General features: G+C 42.5%; 2 protein-coding genes across 3 annotated transcripts; one reads left to right on the top strand and one right to left on the bottom strand.

Moving 5' to 3' along the window:
• Positions 1 to 98: 98 nt before the first annotated feature.
• nup205 (nucleoporin 205) lies at positions 99 to 13,891 on the bottom strand. 2 transcript variants are annotated; one of them, XM_068312684.1, is made up of 42 exons: positions 13,851 to 13,891; positions 13,230 to 13,372; positions 12,918 to 13,089; positions 12,503 to 12,647; positions 12,199 to 12,358; positions 11,794 to 12,022; positions 11,440 to 11,604; positions 10,795 to 10,970; positions 10,476 to 10,592; positions 10,225 to 10,362; positions 9,954 to 10,104; positions 9,509 to 9,714; positions 9,182 to 9,364; positions 8,841 to 8,891; positions 8,474 to 8,683; positions 8,133 to 8,370; positions 7,854 to 8,043; positions 7,521 to 7,641; positions 7,230 to 7,305; positions 6,947 to 7,108; positions 6,670 to 6,794; positions 6,324 to 6,438; positions 5,990 to 6,139; positions 5,753 to 5,827; positions 5,421 to 5,578; positions 5,260 to 5,340; positions 4,838 to 5,029; positions 4,478 to 4,679; positions 4,274 to 4,372; positions 4,039 to 4,187; positions 3,582 to 3,773; positions 3,381 to 3,502; positions 2,955 to 3,087; positions 2,657 to 2,783; positions 2,485 to 2,558; positions 1,980 to 2,108; positions 1,641 to 1,767; positions 1,384 to 1,556; positions 1,115 to 1,244; positions 859 to 987; positions 683 to 759; positions 99 to 596 (listed from the first exon to the last, which is right to left on the bottom strand). In XM_068312684.1, exons 1-42 carry the CDS (start codon positions 13,876 to 13,878, stop codon positions 444 to 446), a joined length of 5,973 nt encoding a protein of 1,990 aa, XP_068168785.1. In that variant the 5' UTR covers positions 13,879 to 13,891; the 3' UTR covers positions 99 to 443. The 2 variants fall into 2 exon arrangements, with proteins under 2 accessions (XP_068168785.1, XP_068168784.1); XM_068312683.1 differs by having other exon boundaries at positions 7,224 to 7,305.
• A 441-nt stretch (positions 13,892 to 14,332) lies between these two features.
• Positions 14,333 to 17,498, top strand: agk (acylglycerol kinase). The gene is made up of 14 exons (XM_068312701.1): positions 14,333 to 14,574; positions 14,658 to 14,697; positions 14,810 to 14,889; positions 14,986 to 15,061; positions 15,150 to 15,275; positions 15,376 to 15,470; positions 15,578 to 15,647; positions 15,910 to 15,989; positions 16,087 to 16,144; positions 16,217 to 16,364; positions 16,456 to 16,553; positions 16,684 to 16,754; positions 16,885 to 16,969; positions 17,083 to 17,498. Exons 1-14 carry the CDS (start codon positions 14,465 to 14,467, stop codon positions 17,227 to 17,229), a joined length of 1,284 nt encoding a protein of 427 aa, XP_068168802.1. The 5' UTR covers positions 14,333 to 14,464; the 3' UTR covers positions 17,230 to 17,498.
• The last annotated feature ends 612 nt before the right edge of the window (positions 17,499 to 18,110 follow it).

The raw sequence follows: 18,110 nt of genomic DNA on the forward strand, positions 1-18,110 counted from the left end.
CCTACTAAATGATTTATTTTTAGTTTATAATTACTAGTATGAGTTTGTTGCATGTTGTGTGTGTGTGTGTGTGTGTGTGAGCTATAAAAGGTGTGTACCAGATTTAGAAACATTTATTTTCACAAAAACTGGAGAAAAAGGAAAAATGAAACAATCTAAACAAAATCAAATTCTCATAAGTAAAAATTCCTTAAATGTGCGAAACAAGTTCTTCTTTGATGAGTGCTCCTTCAGTGTTAGTCAAATCGTCACACAGAACACACCAAATGATGTAATGCAGTTTACATCTCAAAACGCTCAGAGAGGAGCTTTGAAATATAGATTTATGCTAGAAAAAGTCCTTGACTGAAAGTCCGCCATAGTTAAGTTTTTCCCATGTTGCTGAGCAGAAACTTTCATCACATCTTTATCATTTGTCATCTTTGTACTCGTGGGCGTCTGCCTCAGCTTTTAGGCTGTCGGAGGAGGCCACGGATCCTGCGGACCAGGGCCTGGATGAAGGTGTAGCGGGAGCGGACCTGACTGTACAGGCCTTCCACCTCCAGCAGCTTCCTCTGCAGAGCCTCTCCGAAACCTGCAGCCATGTCGTTCTTCAGCTGCTCACACAGAAGAAAGAGGGATCAGGAACATTGTAGGTGGTAAAAACTTGGAAACTTGGATAGCGCAGCTATCTATTTCTTACCATGTCGAGGTCTTGCTGGCTGAGCCGGGACAAACCGAGACCACGACTTCCACTCGTCTGCAGCCCACCGAACGATTCTGAAAATATGGAATATGTAGATCAAATATTTCCATCCAGTTCAACGCGCTCATTTCCAACCTTGGCTTAAATTTCGATTATAAAGAAATATCTCTCACCATCAGCAAGTCGTGATTTGTACAAACTGGCTCCAGGCAAGAGAGTGTCTTTAAGATCAGTGGGGGTGCAATGCAGCAGGTAAAACTCCAGGTGGCGCCACAAAACAAACAAACAGGTCTCAATAACATCTGAAGAAGATTTAGGTCAAGGCATTTTCTACAAGGTGCTTATTGGAGAACTCCCAAAGAGACACATAAAGCAGCTTACTGAATAACAATAAAGGAATTAATTCTTTAAGCAGAGACCAAAGGATACAAGAGCACAGGGCCAGCAGCTTGGCTCTGTTGTTGATGAGCTGGACCAGTCGTCTCTTGGCCAGCAAACTCCTTTGGACTGATGAGATTTTCTCCACTCCTCCGGGGCCCGACACCAAGCCCTGGCACAACTACAGATTACAAGTGTGAAGTTAGAATTGCAGATTGAATTCAGTAAGTAAGGAGCAGTCACTTGCGCATATTGTTGGTTTAACTCAAATGCTAATTTTCATTCACTAATTGTGATTTAATGTGCTGGTCCATTGTTACCTCTTTGAGCTCATCTGGAGGCAGCTGATCCAGGGTCTGCAGCTTGCCCAAGCTCTGTCTGTGACTCTGGTGGAAGCGGAAGAAATCTGCAGCGCTGTTCTTCAGCAGGTACATGACCAAACCCAGGCTAGGGGCACGGGAATACGCCATGGATGGCAGAGCAGACGAAAGATCTAAAAAAAGATAAATAATTAATTTTGTTCTCATGTTTTCAAAATATATTTCCTCTTCCTCAGTGTCGGCAGAACATCACTGACCTGAACGTCCTCCTTCCCTTCCGGCGGGTTCGCTGCCCGATGGGCTGAAGAGGCAGATGCTGAACTGAGCCTGGGCTGAGCTCTGCAGCAGCAGAGTTTGGCAGTACTCCATGATGTTAGCGCACACCTGAGTCAAGCGGACACAACCTCAGGCTGGTGGCAACAGACTACTGATGACTCATCACGAACGTGGATAGTCCAAACAGAATATTTCAGTGCTATTGTTCCATTCCTTTTGTAAAATCACCACTGTCTATCAGATGTGTGGAATATGGGAAAGGACAGACACCGGGTCTTCTTCCCAGGAACACATTACTTCATTTATACAATCTGTCTCACCTGCTGCATGGCCACCTCCATCACCTCTCTCCTGTCTGCAGGGTCTCCTGGTGCAGCGATCTCCGCTTGCTTCAGCAACCTCTCCCGCTCGCTTCCTGCCAGACGGGCGAGCAGTGACAGACTCAGACGCTGAAAGAGAAGAGCATTATAATTAAGTGTGCTGTTACCACACTGGGATGGGTGTGCATTAGACTTAGCTGATTCCAATAACTGATTGCTGCTTCTCGTGGCTGACACTAATAAAATAATACCAATAATTTTGTATTTTCAAACTCTGGAAAGTAAAAAGTGTACGCTTTCACTTTAAACCATTATGTAGCGCTCACAGCTTTGACATCATGAGTTATTCTTCTTTTGTTCTTTGATAAAGCATGAACCAGCTGTAAAGGTGCATTCTACTGTACGGGGGGTGTAGCTATGGTGACTATAACTGCATTACTGGCTTATAAAGTTAACTTATTATTGGGCTGATAATTCATCTCTTGCACACATTGAGCTATCAAACCTGGAATCTGTTTATGTGACCCTGGAACTCTGGAAGAGCAGCACTGTTGACCTCCCCACTCGTCTCAAGGGCACCTGAGAGACCAAGCATACGGGGAGAAAACCATTCACAGTGTGTGAAAGTGGCAACATGGTTTACAGTACAAATGGGCAAAGGTTGTTTCTTCGTCTACCTGGCAAAGCCGTCTTACTGATGATGCCAGTAAGCAAAGACAGTTCCTGCAAAACTCCCATACTGAGCTCCTGACAGCGTAGCAATGACTGAATTGTGTCAGCATGGACTATCAGCCACTGGAGAACCTATAACACACACACACACATACCCACACACACATAAAGCAAAAAGACAAGTTAGAACGCTGTGTTCAACTACGATATACAATAATGTTTAAGTGTGCACAAACAATCTCTCATCAATGAAACTCTGAAGAAAAAACTTGTTCTTGTATTGTTAGCATTAGTTGCGTTTACCTGCGCTGCCCCCTGCTGGTGGTTCATGGTGGTGGACGTAAGGATGACCTGAAAGAGCCTCAAGGTCGGTAAGAGGATCTGCCTGTAGCGGTCCATAGGGCTGGGGATGAAGCCTGATGGATCCCTCATCATCCTGTAGACCAAAGAAGGACCAGACACACACTTATTTAAACTATATACACAGCCCAAAAGAACACAAGTCATTTGAACAAGAAGTCTTCAATCTTAACAGTATAATTAATAATTTATAATAATTTATAGTTTTACAAATTATCCAGCAACGATAATTTATAAAACTAACTGATTGGACAATTTCTTTGAAACAAGCAGCTCATAAACAAAACACACATAAAAAACATTATAGAATGAGAAAAGCCATCTTGGAAGCTACAGCACCATCTCATTCCCATCTTTTCGTGACTCTACCTGTGTGCATCGCTGTCAGGTATCATGTCAAACACTTGGCACTCTATCAGCTGCGCCACCAGCCCAGAGCGCAGCAGTTCCACGGCTCCCTGACCCGTCTTAGCAACACGAGTCAACAGGGCCTGAAAACATGCATTGTAATATTATAATTATAACCAGTGCAAAGTGTAAGTGTGTTTGATTCAGTACGCGTCTCCTCACCATTTTGCTCTCGTAGATATAGAGTGGTTTGAGGAGGGGAGGCTGAGGTGTGAGTAGGCTCTGCAGGGCGACATCGTCCTGTCTCAGGCTCTCCACTAGCGACCGCAGGTACCCGCTGTTGCAGATGTAGACAAGCCACTGATTCTGCCGGTCTATGGACAGGATACGGTCCAGCACCGCCAGAGCTAACATCTAACAGCGGTGGAGAAGAGACGAGAATAAAGCAAGCAGTGACAGTAAAACAAAATAAAAGCATGGCCAAGAAGTCAAAAAATACATGTGTATACTACATAGAATAAATTCCTTTTATTCATGATGAAGATCACAACAGAATTTTCTAAATTAAGTTCATTTTAGTCCCTCCATTGGTTTTGAAAATGTACTTTCACTATATATTTGGAACTGTATCAAATCTAAACACAGCACTGAAGTCCTACTTTTGTTGTTTGAAACCTACCCTGCTGATCTCGTGGCCGTCGCAGGCGTCCCGACACACCACCTCCATGAGAGCCTTGCCGTAGCTTTCAATGATGGAGAGATTCTCTCTCTGCAGCTTTGAGAAGCCATCCTCAGGCGCTGTGAGGCGCTCCCACATCGCTTTCCCTGCTACAGTGATAAAAACAATACATTTTCCTCACATGAACCATTTAAACATCTTTATGTTTGTATTCCATGAGGCTTCTGTGCTGTACCTGTCTGCAGAGTATCTGGTTCTTCAGGTTTCTGGGCGATTTGAAGGTAGTACAGCAGAGAGCCATATAAGTGAGCCCTTAGACGCTGATATCCACCTCCTTGAAATGTAAAAAAGGACAACAGAGTTAACCTAAAGTTTCATCAAAACTACATATTCAATTTTCTTTTTTCATAAGTCAAAATGCTTTAAAGTCACCACTGACCGGTGCAAAGGATGAAGTCCAGCAGCTTACGCAGAACCAGGTGCAGAGCAGAGTTGGCGATGGAAGCGAAGCCTGAAGAAGCTTCTAATCCCACCCCCTGCTGCTGCTCAGACTGCACTGATTGGCTGAGGTGGGCAGTCAGAGTGAAAACTGCTCCAGCAACGATGGGCATCAGTTCTCCAGCTGCATCATCAGACAAGACCTGGATAATGCAAAGGATGGTTGGGAATTAACTGGAAATAAAGCTATGACACCCCGAATGATTCAAAGTGTAGCTAGCCAGTTCTCTTTAATAACTACACCGAACATACATTCCTAATAGGAGTTTGACCCTCTATGTGACTAGTACATTCTTCTGACCTTATCGTGGAGGTCCAGCAGCAGCTCCCTGATGATAAGCTGCCTGTCCTCAGCAGGGATGAGATCGGCGGGGCAGGCGATCAACAGCGTCTCTACAAGGCTCCTCCAGGACCGCAGAGCATGTCGCTTCGCACTCAAACTCCGACGCACACGATTACGCTCCACTACCTGCTGCAGGATGGAGTTCACCTCCTAGATGAATAAACCCCAGGATAGAGAGAGAAGAAAAGGAAAAACATTTTCACCTCAACTTTAATCATAGCTTCAGAACTGGAGAGGCCCTGTGGCCTTTTCAACCACACCATTCGCCAAAGTGAGTCAATTTTAATGTAAAGACATCAAACCACATTTCAAAAGCCTCACATGCTCCTAATTACACAATAACTCAATTACTGTAGTCCCATTCCTTTTAGTTCACGTACCTCCATTAATAGCGGCCTCTGCCCAATGGCTGCCAATCCTTGTAGCGCATTGACCTCAGCGACCAGGACTCTATGTAGCAACTTAATAGAAAATTGAAGGACAATATGACAAACTGGTGGACAATGAAACACAAAAACACCAGCGGTGATTGGAAACCCACCTTGACATTACACACGGTGTGTCCTTGCTCGCTGACATGCTCACAGTTGGCGATCACCTGCTCAATCTGAATGCGCTCAAAGAAGTCCAGCTGCAGTAGTTCAGGCATGTCCTGGCTGAAGTCGATGGAGTCCAGCACACTCAGCAACTTCCTGCGTACTGTTCACATCAACCCAGAACAAGATGAAAGTAAAAGTCAGCAAATCTGGTACCATTTTAAGAGAACATGAATCTTAATTGACATTTTGAATTCATTAATTAAACCCTGTCAAGCCGCCAAGTGTTGTAATTAGGTAACAAAATCTGATGTAAATGCATAACAAGGTGGCAAACCTTTAGACACCGTGTCAAAGTGAAGGAATCCACTGACTGATCTGGTTTCATCCTCCATGCATAATTCTCCATCAGCTAAAACAAACAATTACGTAGTTGAATTAATCAGCTCTGTGGACAAGGCTAAGAATTAGTTAGCGTAGCCACGGAAGGATCAAGCTTTGGCAAGTTTACACCAATGAAATAATTCATTTGTTATCAAAATGTATAAGTTACGAGATTTAACATGTACGATACCTGTATGCTGAGTGTGTGGCTGGTCATCCAACAAGAGGCTAACGAGGCGTTGTGTATGCGAACGCTGGCGGTTCAGTGACGTCACTCTCAGTTCAATGGCAGCGGTTTTCATGAGCCAAGACATCTGGGAGAGGGCAGCGATCTGATTGGCTAACAGGCAGAAACAGGAGTCAAGTCAAACATCACTATTCACTCTACTTTCACAAACGCAATTCGTCGCTTTGTAATATTAAACTAATTTCTTTTCAGCTGAAATATAGCACAACCATTGAATTTTAGAATTTTCCACATTTCCTTTTTCCTGCTGTTTATTCATGACTTCCCTAATACTCACTCGGCAGAATGAAGGGTAAGTGCCGCAGGTGAGAGAAAAGGAAGTCCTGGCTGGTCCTTAAATAGCGCATTGTGGGTCCGGATGTTTCTGGGCAGGCACACAGCTGGTAAATCACCTGAAAGAAAGGAAGCAAGACGACACTAGAAGATTTGTGGTAAAATTCTAAATACCAATGGCCTGAAGATACAAAAATAAGCAAAATAAAGAATCCAATTCTGATGCACATTTTTGGGGATCCTATACAGAACGATGAAATTTTGTAGAAATTTCCACTCGGCAGTATCTGTAGATCTTCATATCAAGGTGCCAAGCTTTTTGGTGTGTTTTGATTAGATGATGAAGATACCTGGTAGCATAGCTCAGCCAGGTGGGGGGCCTGCTGGATGAGTACAGGTCCGGATCTTTTCTCGGTGCCCCTCTGCAGCAGACTCAGGATGGCATGCAGGCAGCTCCGAGGACATCCCAACACACCTGTAACATATACCTGGAAGGTCAACTAAAAAAATACTTCTCAGGGGAACGTATCCTAGTACATTCCAACCAGGCCCACATTGATATCATATTTTATAGAATCACAACAACAGCTACAATTAACATGCTGACAACTGAAGTTCTGGTCTGACCTGGGTCCTGGAGATTTGTGGAAGACGGATTCTTGACCTCGTAGCCCAAAAGATACAGAGCCAAGTTGGGTGTCTTCAGTTCCAAGGAGGTGATGAGCAGATTCAAGATATGGATCTGGGTTTCGTGTCGGATTCTCGCGACCTTCTTTTGTGGATCAGAGTCTGGACATTTGGAGCAGGGACAGTTATAATACACAGCTGTAGTTGTAGAAGTGCTGGAGAATCAAATAAAATGCAGAAGGTGTATTTAAAAAAAAAACAAAAACGTGAGTCTCACCATCACCTTTCTCTGTTCTCTCTTCTGCCTCTTCATTGTCCAAACACTCCACAAAACCTGCCATGAGCTTCTCACTCACAGTCTGAGGGAGAGACACAAAAAACCATTGCTCAATTCAAACGTGTCACACAATAACAAAGTTCAGAACCCAAATGCAGCCCTTTCTTTTTTCCTACATCTCTCCACATCATCCACATTCCGTTATAATATAATTTAGACATAGTAGTACGTAATAATCTATACTGGTAAAATGAAGTGATAAATTTGATAGAGATAAAACCAAAGGGCCTTATGTACCTGGTCGTGTGTGAAGTCTCCCACCAGTCTGCTCTGAATGTTGGGGTAGTTGGCGATGTGGCGGAGGATCTTGGCACTCTGGAAAGCAGCTTCTGGGTTGGAGCTGCTGTGGTACAGATACCTTCAAGGAACAAATACAGGACAGTATTAGTTCACCCATTTTGCACAAGTTAACATTTGTGTGAGCCTTTTCCCTCAAACATGACCTACACTGAACTTGAATTGTCATTTATCAACTTTACTAAATGTAAAAGCATAACAACACAGGGGAGAGATGGAGATGGAAATACAACAAGTATAATTTAATATGCATTGAAATCCAATTACTGTTACCTGGCAACATTGACGATGTGATCAGCCCTTTTAGTCTGAGGACTGACTCCCTGGAGGAGCTGCTCCAAAGGAGAAACGAGCAGGGATGCCTGGCTTTCCCTCAGGAGGTCCATAAACATCACTTCCTTCTGTAAAGCTAAGTCAAGCAGGCCCAGGCAGTGCAGCACTGCAGACTCCAAGTGCTTCTTACCTGCAGGGGGACAGTATCAGAGTGTCCCATCAGAGTTTACACACAAACAATCTTCTCTGCCTCTTACAGCAGCAGCATATTTCGCTCACCAGGAAAGGGCGAATAGGTGTCCAGCTGGCGCACACCCTCCTCCAGTAGGCTGAGGCAAAGCGCAAGCATGGGTGAGTCGTTTAGTAGGTGGAACATGATGCTGTGTCCGGGCGGCTTGTGGGCCGGGAGCTGCTCCCCCTGCAGCTCCACCAACTCCTGGATAAAATCTGACGGCTGGGGCTCATAGTCCCGCAGCAGCTTGTGGAACACCTCCAGGACAGTTTCAGCGACTTCCCACTAACACACAGAAAAGGAAAAAACAATTTATTAGATGTAACATTTAGAGCATACATGTCTCTTGTAAAGGCAAGGGGGTAAAAAAAGCGACAGGGATCTCTACCTTCTCAGCTGGACGGCGATATGCTCTGGTGGGAAAGGGCAGGAACACAGAGTCACGCAGGAAGTTCAGGTAGGGCTGGAAGCCTGGCACTCGCAGCCCTGCGCCCAAGTTAACAGGCAGGCTGCTCTCAACCAGTGTGCTGATCAGATGACAGAATCCTCGAGTCAGAGGGTATTCCTCACAGCTGGACTCAATCTCATTCAGCTCCACCTGACAGTTGAGGAAAAAAAGTTTGCCACAGGTTATATTAATACTAAGCAGACGGTATTTCACAGAGATGACACTTAAGTCATTCATTCCAATATTTCCTTTAGTGGGTTGAGAAGTGAGAACCCAGCTTCGTATTCACCAACTCCAAAACACTCACCTCAATTCCAGCAGCCTGCCTCTGTCCCGGGGCTCGCACTGTCTGAAGGATCTGCAACAAAAATACATCAAGGTACAAAACTTTAAGTCCAACAACAAAGTCAGACAGTACAGCCCGAATTAATAGAATAAGGATTATGTGTGTTAGCTAAAGATAAAAAATAAACACACAATTACATTACTTCTGAGAAATTCTGACAGCTAAGATAATTTGACAGATACAAAATTACAAATTTAAAGTTTTATAATTGGTCTGGTGTAAATATGACTAAGAAAATACAGTACTGTCCTTCTTATAATATTACCAGCTAAAACTGTTTTTGTTCATTTACAGACACTAACCTGTGTGTACTCCAGTGACTGCCAAAGTGTAGCAGCGATCTCTGGCGACTTCCCAAAGGCTGCTAGGCAGTGCAAGACCTCAGCCTTCAGAATGGGAGGAACGCTGCACTGTAGCAGCCCCAACATCACTACAACTGGGGTCCACTGGGGGTGCTCACATAAAGCCAATCTAGCATTCTCACTCTTGGGGGGAAAAAAACACACAAAATACCACAATTAGAATAGACTGGAAAATTTCAGCAACCTGCACAACACAGTTTTCTCCAAGAAACATGCTGAAAATTTAATCAGTAAAGCCAACTTGAATGGACTTTGTTTGTGCCGTACCCATGTGATAACAGTGGTGAGCAACTGCAAAAATGAGGTGAGTCCTTCCAGCTCTCTTTGGGTGATGCCCCTTGGTGGTGGGTGGCGGTACTGCGTTGCATCTGGATTTGGAATGTCTCTTCGCAGGTTCTCATGATAGAGCATGAGAGAGTGAAAAAAATGCTCCCAAGACACCGGGCTTCCTGACACTCCCTGGATGTTGTCACCTGTACCCATTAATGTTAAATTTGTTGATATTTGTTAAGATACGCATTTTAGAAAAATAACAGGATTTTAGGTTCCACTGAAGTTGTTTTAGGTGTATTTTAATTCTTTAGGCCCTCTATTTACTACAGAACAGCTACAAATATAATCCATACTCTGATAGCAGACTTGACTGAAGCAGAGTCTTACAAATTTCCCTTATTTTCAATAATCTGACAATGTGTACACAATATGTTCTTACTGTGAGTGGCTCCATTGGTTTTAAGTAGACTGAAGCAGTAGTGGGCGCACTGAGGACCATTGGCGAGGCCTTTCAGCATACGCAGATAGGAGATATAGAGGATGGAAGGCAGAAGGTCTCCCATCTGACGCACAAACTTGGACAAAACAACCTGCATCAAAGCGTAGAGGCAAACTACTGTGAATTTTTTTTCACCATTAGTTTGTCCTTTAACTTTTATTATAACAGAAGAAATAGAATCAAGTGCAATTCCCAACAATACAGCTCTTACCTGTTTATGTGGAGGCCTTTGCAGTGCCATTCCCAGGTAAGATCCCTGCAGGGAAGTGTGTTGGAGTGACTCCGTAGGACACCAGAACTCCAGACCCAACTCAAGTCCAAATGAGTCCTTACTGTAAAATTCTCCAATCTGGGAAGACAATGCAGTGGACTTGAATGTAAAATTATCAGTTGAACTCTAACCATGTAGTTAGTTGACTTTGATTGATGTGTGTTTATGCAATTGTTTGTGAAAAGACTGACGAGAATCATGAGGTGGTCTAAGTCCTTGCGTACTGACGATGGAAGCTCACTGTCCATCTGCAGAGACATGTGCACCAGACGGGCATCCTCATCAGCGCGGTTACGAAGCTGTTTCACCTACAAGGAAAGTAAATACATATAATTTATTCGTTCTGTGTGATTATATGCCTACATGCACCAGAGAGGTTGCTATGTATGCTGCAAACTATGGACAAAATACCTGTTCACGAGTGTTAATACTGGCAAAAGAAGTTTGTGTGGAAAATTATGTTGCAGTAACGTGTTAACAGTACCAGTGTACTCCTCTGGCATCTCTTACCTTCATTGGCATGAGAGCCAAGAAGTCTGTGATGAGTGAATGAATTCGACGGATGTAAAATTCTTCGTGGCTGAAACTCTCACTATCCACTAGGCCTTCCTTCATAAAAAGGAAGACGTCTCCCAGAAGTGCCTGGTCGGCCAGAACCTCATCTGCCTCAGTGAACTCTAACAAGGCTGCAAAGCACAAACATATAAAAATACTATTTCTAAATGGCCTCCATCTTTGATAATTCATTTTCTATCAAAATGTTTTCCTACAACAGCAAGAGAGTACGGTAGTTATAGTCCATATAACTACTCTCTCACACCAAGGACAGGATGCGTTTGGTCGGCAGTGGCTCAGTGGTAAAGCAGGCGGTAGAGCGGGTCGTCCAATGTTCTGAGATCGGCGGTTCGATTCCCGCTCCCGCCCAAAAAATAACACCTCGGAGCACTGCCGAGGCACCCTTGAGCAAGGTGCCGTCCCCCCTCACAAGCTGCTCATTTGGGGCGCACCACAAAGGAGCTGCCTGCCACTCTACTTCGCCTGCATGCGTGTGATTGATTGACTAACAAAAACTAGAGTGTGCGTTCTTAATTTCCCTTCGGGGATTATAACAGTGTATAAAAAAATATATATATATATATATATGATAGACTTTACCGCATCCCTGTGGCAGCTGAGAAAGGACCCTCAGAGACAGAGCCCAGGCCAGTCGACACACAGCCTGCAGGCCGGGAAGCTTCCATGGCTGACCGTCCATTAGACGGCTATGCACTGCAGATACATACTGTCTCTCAGTCAGCAATGGCAGCGCTTGAAGGAGATCTAGAAGAATATAACACATAGACACAGTCCTCCTTAGCTGAAAAACACTGAAACTAACAGAAATCTTACACATAGGAACGACTTTACCAGATTTCACCAGTGAGTGTAATCAAGATTAAGAAGACAAATACACTGTATATCATGTAAAACATTAACAACAATATATCACGTGTTAAGACATGCGCTTACCTTCTCTATCTTCTGTTCCTTGCTCTATGAAGCTGACATCCAAGCAATAAAGCAGTGCCATGACCAGAGCCATGTTCACACTGTCCAATGAGCCATCAGCTTGAGTCGTCACTGTTTCCAAGTGGCCAATAAGAGCCAGGGTGTCATCTTTAGACAAAGGGGACTGGCAGGTCCATGAAAACAGGCTGTCTGCCAGGGCTTGTCGGGATTCTTTGATGAGATCAGACACCTTGAGACAAAAGAAGGAATCAAATCCTATCCTTATTTCACTCTGTACATCATCCCACTCCATGTTGCTACCATAGTAGCAAAATACTGGCTATGCACAAGTCAAGCATGACAGACAAGAAATACATTGGAAACATAAATATCAGTTTCAAACCTACACAAAGTATTTGCTCCCACCTCTTTCCTATGCTTCTCATTGCCAAGACCACGCTCCTTCTGTAGTCTATCAAACTCACGTGTCAGATTTATCTCTGACACCAAGGACAGGATGCGCTTGGTAAGACCCTGGTTCATCAGTTCATCTGTGAAGTGCATCGTCAGAGCCACCAATTCCCCACTGTGTGGTAAAAACGGACAGATAAACAACAAAAAGAGAAAGGTATAAAACAATAAAACAAATGGACAATAATATACTTGTCATGTGGACACTTGAAGGCACCTGTCTTTGATTGAATGTACTACTTATAGACATTCATTTTACCTCAGGTCGAGGGTGAAGGTCTTGCCATGTCGTGACTGCATGAGTGTGCGCAAGGAGTTTGCCAAACAAAGCTTTCCATCCCAGTAGAGCAGCACAGCAACCAGACCCCGTGTTAGACCTGGAAAATATGGCTGCTGTTGCTCGCCTGTAAAAAAAATAAAACATTCAGAGATCAAAATACATAGGATTCAACTTTACTGTGACTGCACATGTCACAGGTCTCAAGTAAGGAAATGAAGACGAAAGAAATTAACTTCATAATTGTAAATCATAGATTTGATAATAGATTTTTATTTTTAATTTGACAATTAAAAATAAAAAGTTGTAAAATAACAAAGTCAGTCAGGTAATTTGAAACATAACCTTCTTCACACATCTTTTACTAAGTCATGCCTTTGTGTTAAAGTCATTATACCTGCCAACAGAAGCTCCAAAGCTGCCAGCTCTCCAATATCAAACAAATCACTGAGGATGAAGGCTTCTTTGAGAAGCTGCTCTGGAAGGAGCCGTGACCCCTGCTGACCTTGGATAGCAATGCCTTCTGTGCTGGCTTTGCGCACCTTTTCTCTCTGTTCAGCACTCTTTGGCTGAAAATTAAAAAGTAGAGGATCTGGTATTAGTATTAGAAAAACTTTACTCCTACAAGTCTAAGTAGCAAAATGTGCTGCTTAGACTAATAGGACAAAATGTGGACAGAGGACAGTTATTACAAAATAAAGCATCTCACCGGATTCCGAAAGAGTGACAGAAAGTTAGCTTTGTGTTTTTTGAGCTGCAGGTCCAGCAGGTGGATGCTCTCTGGCTGTCTCCTCAACACCGCCCCATCCACGGTCTCCCACAGCTCCTTCAGCGGGCCCCACAGGCTGGCTCCTATGCGGGCAAAAGGTCTGGACTTATCACACATACCCAGAACCGAATGCTACCAACTGTACAGAGAATTATACAGAGAGTTGTTAAACGGTGGATCTAACGATGACTGATGTCAGTATGTAGACCGACTAGAATAAAGCGTTCTGATTCTGACCAATCAGACAGCTGCCAGCTCTAACATCTGTTCATCTGTTGTCCGTAAGTGAACAAAAAACCTAAATCTGTAACGTGTTTGCCAACCAATTGTTTAACCAACACTAAATCTACTCGTAAGCCAGGACAGGTTAGCCTAGCAATCACAAGCCAAAACTCAACGGTCCATCACCATGCGGTGATTACAAATGGCACATGCACATTTAGAGGCATACAGCTCTAAAAATGACTGCATACATGCTTTTTTTGTGAGATACTACACAAGACTATCTACTGTCAACTACTGTATAAAAGTTACACTTATTAGAAAATATAGAAATCGTACCCGAATTTACCGCCATCTGCGCCGCCATGATACCCTCAAAAAATTACACAGGGGAGTCCAAGCTTGTGCCGGTGTGAAACTTAAAATGTTCGGTTCTTTATACACGTTTTCATAAAAATAGATGAGTGAAAATATGCTCTTTAGACTTTAATTCAGATTTAAGTAGTTGAAAAAGCATTTTATTTTATACACTCACTTTTTAGATAAATATCCTCAGGCGAGGTCCTCGATCTCAGGAACGCCTTTATTTGGATGGGAATTGTAGTCTTGCAAGCGCTATTTTAGACATTTTATTAGATTTGGTGTTCATTTGACTTTAATCTACGGATTTTTTTTTCCATACAACGAATATGCAATTTATAGTAATCTTTATCGAAAGCATTCTTTTAACAAATTATGAAACTCTTGAGCACTAGGAACATATGTTGCATTATCTTTGTTCCGGGCTGTGTGTAGACCGGACTTTTTTTGGCGTTGCACCAAAGACCGTCGCAGAAATATGGAGATGTGACCGTGGTTCTGAAATTTATGAATTAGGGTTTACAAATTCCCCACCCTCTGTATATGTAGTATCGCATTAAAATTAAGGATCTGAGGGGCATTTAGTCAAAACCATGGCCCGTGTTGTTAAAGTTTTTCGGACTCTGCGTAGTCATTGGAAGAAGTCCACGTTTGCTGTGTGCGTTTTGTCCTATGGAGGTTACTGGTTTTATGGGAGACACTGGTGAGTGACATTATGACATTTCCACGGTGTGGATAGTGTATATGTTTACAGGCATTTTATTTTTATTACTTGTATGTTAACAGCGATAGCCTTCTGCGGAGAGAGGCTTGTGAGGTGGCCAGGGTAAGACATATTTACTTGTCCAAGTAAATTCTACACTAAATGCATTAGAAGTAAACCTTTTTCAAGTGCCCTCAAGCCTAATCATTATTATCATCTTCACATTTTCTGCTAGGAACTTGGGCGTCAACAGATCGCACCACAGGAGCAGCTGAGGAAAGCAACAGTAATCTTAAACCCATCAGCTTGCAATGGGTAAGAATACAAACCACCCTCATATGTTTGACTGGGGTTCAGACAGCATTTTTTTCTCTCAGAATATTTCCAAACTCCTGATTCAATTTTTCCCAGGAAAGCAAATAACTTATTTGAAAAGAATGCAGCTCCCATTTTACACCTGGCTGGTGTGGACTTCAAAATAGTGAAGGTATGATTATCTTTACCCCCTTCCATCAGAGTTATTATGAGGTCTTTGTTATCTGACTCAGTAATGACATGTTCCTCCACCTCTCCAGACAGATTATGAAGGACAGGCAAAAAAACTAATGGAGCTTGTTGAGCACACAGACATGCTGATTGTTGCTGGAGGAGATGGGACCTTGCAGGAAGTCGTCACAGGTTTACTGCGAAGGGAAGATCAAGTAAGTGTCACAAAGTCATTACGCTATGGTTTTTGATTAACTCGAGTTCCATTCAAATAGTTCTTTAAATGATGCACTGATGGAAAATGTATTACCACAGGAGATAGTCAGTAACATACCTATCGGATTCATTCCACTGGGCTCCCATAATTCCCTGAGTCCAAGTCTTCATCTTCTTAGTGACAACAAAGTCAAGTAAGTATCTCATCAGCATGATATTCAACAATTTACTGTATCTGCAATCACACACTCCCATGAGAAACTATGTAGTGAATTTACGTCACATCTTATACTCTATTAAGAGACATTATATCAGCAACGCTGTCTGTTCTGAAGGGAGAAACAGTGCCATTGGATGTGCTTCAAATCAAAGTGAGTAAATCTCTTTTTTTTTAAATTTTACAAACTGATGAAATTAGTGTTTGTCTGGAGGGCAGATATTTTGCTAATCCGGTATTCTCTTTCAGGTCAGATAGGGCATTATTTGGGTAAAACTGTATTAGTCTTTATAATGGATAACAAATTGATTTGTCAGATGATCGGTTTATTTTTTTTAATGCAGTGAAGTGTCATCTGTACAGTACAGTGGGTTTTCACTGTGTGTGTGTCTGTGTATGTGCGTACTTGCCTCTAGGGGGAGAAAGAGCAGCCGGTGTTTGCTCTGATGGGATTACGATGGGGTGTGTTTAGAGATGTGACTGCGACGATCAGCAAGTAAGATTATATTTGAGTGATTAATCATTCAGACTCTAAATGTAAGCTGTAACATAATGCCTCATTCAAAGGAATAATGGTTCATATCTGCTCATAGATATTGGTATCTTGGACCACTGAAGAGATATGCAGCGCACTGGTTTAGTACTCTGAGGGTAAGGCAATATAAAGACCCGTCATGATCCCAATGAGTCACATTAATCTTACACTCGCATGAAATCCATCAGGAGTGGCCTCTGGTTCGGCATGTCTCAGTGGCGTATACAGCTCCCACACTTCGACCCCCTGACCTGTCCCCTCAGAAGCCCCCAAGACCCAACCTCCTCTACCGCATTGCCCAGAGGTTGAAAAACTACTGGCGCCCTCCTGTTAAAGGTAATGTCTGGAGTCATATTGATCTGTGGCAAAACAACAGCCAATCCTGACAGTAACATGTTGTGAACTTCATTTTCTTGTGTCTGCTCAGAGCCTCCAAAAGTAGAAGAGCCGGAGGAGTGGAAAGAGCAGCAGCTCTCCACTTTAGAGTTGTTCATTCAAACCCACAACAAAAACCCAGTGGAGAGGGTCAGTTGTAAAATATTGTTTTAATACTCACCTGTTCTTACAAAATCGTTGAGCTTTGAAATGCTGACACATCCTTTCTTACGTATCCATGAATTTTTGTTTATGTGCGTGTTATCCATTACTTTTTCAGCACACGAATGACTCTCTGATGATTAATGCAGAACCAGACGATTTCACTGTGCGGGATTTTATCACTGTCGGGTTCGTAGTTTCTCTTAACTACCTTTTTAGTGGAAACAGAAAAAACTCAAAGGTTAAATGACATACTATATATGGAAATTCATGTTTACGTAAGTTCAAGTTAAAAAAATGTTAATATTCTTCAATCTAGAGATAAAAAAGTGGACGACCCTACTGTTTTCACCAAAAACTCAACAAAACTGGAAGCCAGTGCTTGTCGACTGCAGCTGCCAGAGGTCAGACACCCTTAAAGTTTCCATGTTTTATTGCACATCAAATAAAAACTATTCCACTGTTTTAATTGATATTATACAATCTTACTTGTCAAACTTTTGTCTTGATCCCTCAGGGTGCTGGTGGCTTTTACAACATTGATAATGAGGAATATGAGGCGATGCCTGTGGAGATAAGGCTGTTGCCACGGAAACTTCACTTCTTCATCAGCGCTGAACGCAGAGAGCAACTTCTCTCACAGATACAGAAGAAAGCAGAATAACTCAAACAGAGAATAATAAATGACAAGACTAATTCTAAACTCAAGAGAAACCCTAAAGAAATTGAACCTCTGAGGACCGTTAGGAAACGGATGACTGTTGCAGCAGCTTAAAGACATCCTAATTTTATTAATGCTTGTTTTGCTACGGTACTTATGTTTTTTCTAAAATGAGGATTTCTCTACGTGACTATACGAAAGCACCACGGTTTTTGTTTTGGGTATCAGTAACTCATGTACATGTTGTCTGATAAATGGACTTTAATAGTTGGTTTATCATTTTTATCATTTTCACTACATTTAAACCCAGTCTTAACACACTGTGTCTAAGTTGTGTTTTTAAACCAGTACCGTAGGTGGTATGGAAGTATTTAACACGTGCCTGGGTTAGGCAAGATGTGTGAAAGTGCTAGCTGCAGCTACTGCACACAATACAGTAGCTTACAGTAGAGATACTGTATGCTAATCAAGAAAGACTCGAGGAATGGAATATCAGAACATGGCAGTATCTAGATGTAACGTAAATAATCTGATCAAAAACTCATCAGACTTTGGTGAGTAGGAGTCTGTGCTAATCTATCTAAACAACAAACATGCAGGATTAAGAAAGTGGCAGCAATGCAGGCATTTTATGTTTAACAAAAGACTATTGATCAGTTTCTTCAGGAGTTTTCTGTTGCGTAATACCAGTGGTACGCGTTACTCCATTATACAACTTTTTTTAATAGATGCTTATTTAATTTTTTTTCAACTAATAGATGTAATTGAAGGTTTAAGACTTTTGATAAGACTTCTGTATTCTTCTAGATAAATATTGTCCTCCATAGGACAAATACGCACTTCTTACACTTTGATCCTGTGGCTGCTTTTAAAGTTCTAAATAC

Source organism: Antennarius striatus, chromosome 4, assembly GCF_040054535.1.
Source record: "Antennarius striatus isolate MH-2024 chromosome 4, ASM4005453v1, whole genome shotgun sequence".
Lineage (NCBI taxonomy): Eukaryota > Metazoa > Chordata > Actinopteri > Lophiiformes > Antennariidae > Antennarius > Antennarius striatus.